The 7123-nt window shown below is 38.0% G+C and overlaps 1 protein-coding gene across 1 annotated transcript in view; it reads right to left on the bottom strand.

The window, feature by feature from the left end:
* LOC107092384 (contactin-associated protein-like 4) overlaps positions 1-7123 on the bottom strand; it is a 182368-nt gene that overhangs the window by 21823 nt on the left and 153422 nt on the right. The window contains exons 18-20 of the mRNA XM_015386843.1: positions 6088-6327; positions 1763-1987; positions 225-361 (exon numbers count right to left, since the gene is read on the bottom strand). Of these exons, the coding sequence (XP_015242329.1) occupies positions 225-361; positions 1763-1987; positions 6088-6327 (602 nt within the window). The remainder of the gene's footprint in view (positions 1-224; positions 362-1762; positions 1988-6087; positions 6328-7123) is intronic.

Consider the following 7123-nt stretch of genomic DNA (forward strand, 5'->3'; position numbering starts at 1 on the left):
CCATAACGTTATGGAACACATTAATTACCTGAAAAATGTTGCATAGTGTCCCTTTAACTGTGTCTATGGTGATGTTTAGTCAAAAGTCAGTTTTTGTTGCATCAAAAATATCTTTAGTCTTAAGCTTTTTTTTTTAAACCCTTTCCAAAAGAGTTTCATCCTCTGACCATGATCTATGATAGGTAAGCATGATTTGTTTTTGCTGTTCCTGCGAGCACGCATACCTGCACAGACACCGTGTGTGTCCGTCTGCTGATAGTGATGCTGTGCAGCTGTCCATCAGCCAGATTCCTCCCGCTGCTGCTTCTCAGCACTTCAGCGTCTCGGTTGCCTTCCAGTTTGTATCTCACCTCCAGCTTATCTGAACAAAAAGAAAGTTTGTTTTTTTTCCTCCCCAACGTTTAAACTTTTACCTTTCTCTTGGTGAAAATATCTTCTTAATCTTTTCACTTCTGTTTGAAGAGGCCTTTTTCACCTCAGTGATGAATCAGTATCTGAGTCCATAAAGCTCTTCATACTAAGTGGATTACTGGGTAATTCCTTTTTTATCAGACAACTTTAAGTCTAATTAATTTTCGTAATATTTGGAGCTTTAAAAGTAAACTCAGTGGAAACATTTTGTAAGGTTTATAGCAGGGGTCTTTTCCAAAAGTTGTGTTCTATCAAACTGGTCCTATAGTAACCCTATTACATATGGAGTCATGTAAAGAAGGTAATTTCTCTCTGGGATTATTAAAGTATTTCTGATTCTGATTCCTGGTTGATGGGACAGGTGTTGTGAATGAAATGGTGTCCAGCTTTAAGAGCTCCTGTGTGTCGCTGAATGAGTGCATTGGTGACTGAAAGACATCTTCTGCCTCCATTTATCTGTTTACTACAGTGTGTTGAATCCATCTTAATGTGTATTTAAAGACATTTCAATTAGTGGAACAAAATTGCAGGGGGGAGTATAAAAAAAAAAAAAAGTCTAATCAACCAAAACTTTCGCTTTATTATAACTGTACCTATAAGAAAACGAGATTAAGCTTGAAGAAAACTCAAGACATTCACATGTATTTTTTGTTTTTTAAAAGATGAGAAATCTTTTGTGTTGGAGTCTAAGGAGTTTCTAATGTAGAACAGGAGGATTTTACTCGTAAGGATTTATGTGGACACTTAATTTTAAGAGCTTTTACCTGACAAATTCACGGCCTGCGCACAACCTTAATGCCCTGCTTGCCATTAGCTTTCTGAGTCATTATGAACAGGGAAGGAATCTATTTAAAGCTAATCTAGGTAAAAGGACCAATTTGCTGAGACTCCTGGATACTGAAAATGTGATTCTAAGTTCAAAGTTTTACTACTTCCACTCTTAAAAGGCACAACTTAATTATCCAACAAAGTTTGTTGTTTTATTAAGCATTTCCCCTGATCTATCACCTATTAGCAGCTTGAAGAAAGTCCCATTTCTGCAGCCCTGTTTATTTTGTCGCAGGGATAAAAGCACAACTTAACAGCTGGTGAAGCTGTACTGATGAAACCCAGCAGGGGTTAATGAGGTAAACCCAGATGGAGAGAAGATCTGGACGATTTTTACAGGAATGACATGGAAGACATTAAAATAGATGAGGAAAGTTGAGTGGGATCAAAGGGAAGGAGGAAGCCAAACTGAGAGAAGTTAAGACTAAAGCCGAGCAATTCAGAAAATCAGTTTTGGTTAAAAAGGAATCTAAAGAGAAACATTCTTTAGACATGAATGAGATATGGAAACAAAGTTTCTCACCATGCTTGTTGATGAGCACAGCCATGTACTCGCTGTAGTAGGAGCTGACGTAAAGTAGCAGAGCTGGACTTTGTGCCGTCCTGAAACTTAAAGAGATGTTCTCCCCTCTGAGCGTCGTGTCGGAGTGGATGGAGGACGGCAGTGCGCTGCCGTTTCTGGACATCTTGTTCGGCTCCTTGAAGGTGTATCTGATCGATGTTCCAGATTTGAAGCTGGCTGATAACTCTAACAGACAATAAAGTCACATTACTGTCTATCTGTGACACATGGGGAGAATTTCAGACGACGGAAATATTTTAAAACTATCATCAAGATTATTTATTTAATTAAGATTTTTAAGTTTTTTAAAGGACTACTCTCCCCTAAATCATTTTCCTACTAAACTATATAGCTGTTTATTAATGCTATCTACATTGTATTTGTTAAAATCTTAGAATCTTTGGCGCCCTCCTCTGGTTAAAATGGGATTACTGACTCTGATCCTTTAACTGCTGGCTTAGCTAGAGATGTGACGTAACTTAGGAAAACCAGTGGCAGCAGCAATAGTTGTTTGCTTAATGACTGATGCTAAATTATTTTGCTTTTATGATTTTCTTCATTATAAAAGATTATTAAAATAGTTAATGCATGAAAATTGGATAAAAGAAAATCTTCATCATCTGTCCTGTCTAGTATAACGATTTGGTACAAATATTGTGTCAGTCAGTCATATCACTTCAAAAATATGATTAGAAAAAAAAGTTTTGTTGAAGAGAAACAAATATTCTAAATAATGAATCAAAAAAGGAAAAAAAGGGAATGTGCCTTGTCTTTCTAGTCTGAAATGATCTTTTGGGGTTTATTTTGTGCTGCTGGTCCCAAAGAGTAGCAAAATGCTCATATCTGGGATTGGTCTGCCTTGTCTGGTTGCTGTTTTGTCAGAGTGCTACAGCCAGTCACAGATATGTTAAAGTACTGTAAACCTGAAAGGAAAAGACGCCTGACACTGACTAACCTTTTTTTTTGTTATTGCTGTGCAGCTGATATTCCAATGTCTACGAGTTCCTCCTTGGTGGCAATAGAGCTGGATTCTCCTCATGCTTACTTATTGGATTCTCCTATTATTTTAATCATTAATAAATCAATAAGTGATGCCTTATTTCCTCCAAGTCTGTCATCTGGTCAGGACACACCTCTTAGTTGTTTCCCACCATTCAGCACTCACATGGAGTTTCTAATATATTCATGGACAGGTATTATCAATTTCAGTTATCTTTTATTTTATATAGAACAAACCAAGATTGACCACAAATTATCCTCTTTTCAAATATCTCTTGTTTCAGATACTTTTCTTTAAACCATCTTTTAAGAGGGCTCTGCAAACAAGCTTTGATTGTGATTTTCTTCAATTTGAAAAACAGGTCTAATTTCACTTTTTTTTTCCTACTATAAACTGTAGTTAGAGCCTCTCTAAGAACATTACATTATATTTCACATTGCGCCACTTTATTCATTCCCTGTCATAATACATCAAAATCACTTTCTGCCCACCTACCTCTACTAAATGATTATTGACTCAACTGCACACATGCCATCACCAAATGGAAAAAAGTGTGGGAGTCCATCTTTGTTTCCTTTCTCTCCATTTTAAAAGTGTTTCTAGTTGATCAACCTGGTGCTTTCATTTATCCTTGAAAGGAGGTTCAAGAAGTTCAGTTTCATTTGTATTTCTCTAAGACATGTTGGTGTGTCTTTGGAACTGCACATGTGAATATCACATTATATGTGGAAAACCTTTTAAATTGTTTTTTATCATTTGCATTACCAACATTTTAACAGTATCTAGAAGAAGTACCTTAAAAAAGACGAGTCTTGATGTGTATTCATAGGCAACACTAACATAAATTGGCTGAACACAGGAATGAAACTAGAAATAAACAAAACAGCTCTATTTCATGACCTTGAAGAACTGCACAAATGACACTGACCCAAACTGCTTAGAAGATGGAATAATGGGCAGTGAATGTTAAACTTAATAGCCCTGTGATTGTTTTCACCACAATCTGTCATCCTTTAACTCCAAAACCATGAGGAAGCTCTTTGAATGAGACATAAAACACTAAAAAGAAACAAATAAATGTAGTAGTAAACTTTTTATTAATGTTAAAGTTTATGACGTGTTAATCACATTTAAATGGTTAGCTAAAATATATGATTTGGTAAAGTTAATAAATGCATACAATATCCAAAAGAAAAATGTCTTTGAACTACCTTTAACCTTTGCTAAGGTTCATGAAGACGAAAACGTTTGAATTGTTAGTGTCAGGGCTCCAGTCTGTGTGTTTGTTTTTTGTGTTTGTCTCCCTTCCTCCAACAGGAGGCGGCTGGTTCTGGTCCGCCTCCTCACACACCTGATGATGGTTACCTCGTTAACGGAGTGCTCTTAAGCTGCTGACTGCCACTACTTTGACGCCAGAGTGTTTGCCAGTTTTGGGTACTCTAGCCAAGCTGAGTTTTTGCTGAGTAAGACTGAGTTCTTGTCAACCTGAGTTAAAAGAATTTTTTTTTTTTTGTCTTTGCCTCTCGGCAGGAAGTTATCCTGCAAACTGGAACTTTCGGACCTTCACTCCCTGGAAGGATCAACTGAGCCTCAAACTGTGCTGGGGATTCAAACTGGAGGTTTGGATCCACTTTCCCAAAGAGGACGTTGAGTTTACACACTGAGCAAGGGAATCATCTCCACTATGACCCGTTCAAGTACCGCAAGAAATCTGAGTGGCAGTCAGTTTCTCTGTTCACCTACAAACGACCGCGTTCTTGGGTAAACCCTGAAACGTGAGTCAGCAACCTGATCCTCTTCTCCAAGTTCATGAAGCCATGAAATTTCCCGCTGAGCCTGAACTAATCGCTGTGTCTTCCCCTCACTTTTCAGTTCCGGTTGAGCAGAGTTAAGAGCAACACTGCTCTTTGCATTATCTCTTCAATAAAACCTGTTAAACCTTTTCCCCTGGTCTCTCTGTAACAGTTTCTCTGCATTTGGGTCTCATCTTTAGTTAATCATGACAGTTAGAACAAAATTCAGAGTGCATCTACACCTTATGAACAAAGGACATTCTTTTGAGGACCAGAATGTTCACATTTTGGACAAAGAAGATAGGTGGTTTGAGGTGCATGAAGGAAGCCATCTATGTTAAGAAAAAAAACAACAACCTTGGACTCAGATTTCAGCTTTAAAAAATAGTTCAGCGATTGAGTTGATCCCTTCCCGCTATCATCTCAACCCCCTGCCCCTTAAGGGGGAACAGAGCACCTCGCCTCTTCAGCCAGGCCAATAATTCCCTTTAACGACACACTTTTCAGAGACATAGACAAGTATCGGGTAATACAGGCTAAAGAAGAAACCAAATGACCTCCATTCCTAAAGAATCCCGTTCGTCCGGTTCAATTTGCATGTTTCTAAGCCAAAACAAGGCTTTGCTTTGGTCCACTCTATAAAGCCTTGAACTCAACGCTATTTCCGACATTTTAAATTGAAAAAGCTTCCTGGATGGGAAGAGAAACGCTTTCAAACTTGGAAACAAAGTCCAGTGGATTGTTTTCTTATATTTTTTGGAATAAACCGGCAGTCAAACTTTGCTGTAAAAGCTTTATGAATAATGAGCCTTTGAAATGTTGTAGGCTGTTAATCCTGCTTCTAAAGTCGGTTTCTAATATTTTTATCCTTTGTTTGAAGTGCACAGACCTGTAGACTAACCAAGATATAACACGATCTTGTTATATGTTCTATAAGGATTTTACTAAGATTGTATTTTGTTTTAAGATAAAAAAATAAAAAAAATAAAAAAGTTTTATTTCCAAATTTGGGTTTTATAAAAATTTATTTTTACAATAAAAATTGTTTTAAAAAAAAAAGATAATTAAGAATTATTAAGTTTATTAAATGGATTGTTTGACACCTAAGAAAATCATCAAATGAAAATGCATAGAAATTAATTTAAAAAATTAAAAAAGCAACAACTTCTATTAACGAACTACTTTAAAAACATAAAGTCTTATATATAATTATATATAATTTACAATCATTTAGGGTTATAGAGAAAATTCTAGGCAGCGCCTTGAAGCTTTGGAGCTGTTTCATAGATTCTTGAACTAAACAAAAAAATTACTTTCTTAGCACTCATTCCTGCAGAGTGAATACAGTCTGTGCAGTTTATAGCCCTGTGCATAGTGTTTTTTTTTTTTAGCTTCCTGAGGTCAAAAAGCACATTTTCTACTGCTCTCTGTACTTAGTTTAGCTCCAGTTACAGAGCTAAGCTATGTTTGTTCATAGCAGTCTAACTGCGTACCTGTATGGCAGAAGACTCCAGTGTAAGCAGACAAGCTGCAGTCACAGTTGAAGCCCTTGGCCCGCTCCACACAGCGTCCCTGATTCTGGCACAGGGATCCGTAGCTGCTACAGTGACCGGGGCAGCCGGGTCGAACCCCCGGCGTGATCTCTGCCCTTTCCTCCAGGTCCAGAGTGACTCCGTTCAGCTGCAGAGAGCGGATACAGCCTCGGAAACCCCTCTGTCTGGACGCTGTGCCTCCTAAAAGCAAGAAAATAAAAACAGCCTGTTTAAAGTGGCTCAGCTGTGTGAGACACCAAACTAAGGGCAAGATCATGTTAGAGCTACTTTTCCTGTCTGTCATCGAGAGTCTCAATTACTGCTATCTGAGTTGAAACGCCTACTTTTTTCTTTCTCTGTGGTTTTCTATTTATTCCACCTGACATTTCAACAATCCACAAGTCACAGCAGCTCCTGCAGAAGCATCTCCATGTCAAATATAAACACAGAAAAAGCAACAGGCTGTGGGTGGGAAGACGCATCGAAAGAAGACACTAATCTGCTTTCCATACGCCTTTCTGTTGCATCTTTTCAGCTGCAGACTGGTTCATCTGGAAACTTGCAACCATAAAGAATTAATGTTTTGGTATTTTTTCCCCCCCAAATTACAATGTATATACTCAAATCTTTTCAACAAAACATCTAAAATTGCTGCCTAATTGACACAAGCTATTAGATTTTCTTTTCCGGTCTTGATAGACTTCAGGAAAGCACTGGAATTAGCGGCTTGCTAGCTCAAGTGCTAAGTCACCCATCCTGCAAACAGGAAGCCTGGGTTTGTATCCACTTAATCCCACACTGCTCCCCGAGCGCCGCACAATGGCAGCACATTGCTCCCCACGGTGCTGGGTTACATGCATAGAGTTCCTTTCATTGTTCTGTACTTGTGACAGTGTAACGACAATAAATGGAAAAAAATATATACAGTGGGGCAAAAAAGTATTTAGTCAGCCACCAATAGTGCAAGTTCTCCCACTTAAAAAGATGAGAGAGGCCG

This window comes from Cyprinodon variegatus, unplaced genomic scaffold, assembly GCF_000732505.1.
Source record: "Cyprinodon variegatus isolate N-32 unplaced genomic scaffold, C_variegatus-1.0 Scaffold17, whole genome shotgun sequence".
NCBI classification, from domain to species: domain Eukaryota; kingdom Metazoa; phylum Chordata; class Actinopteri; order Cyprinodontiformes; family Cyprinodontidae; genus Cyprinodon; species Cyprinodon variegatus.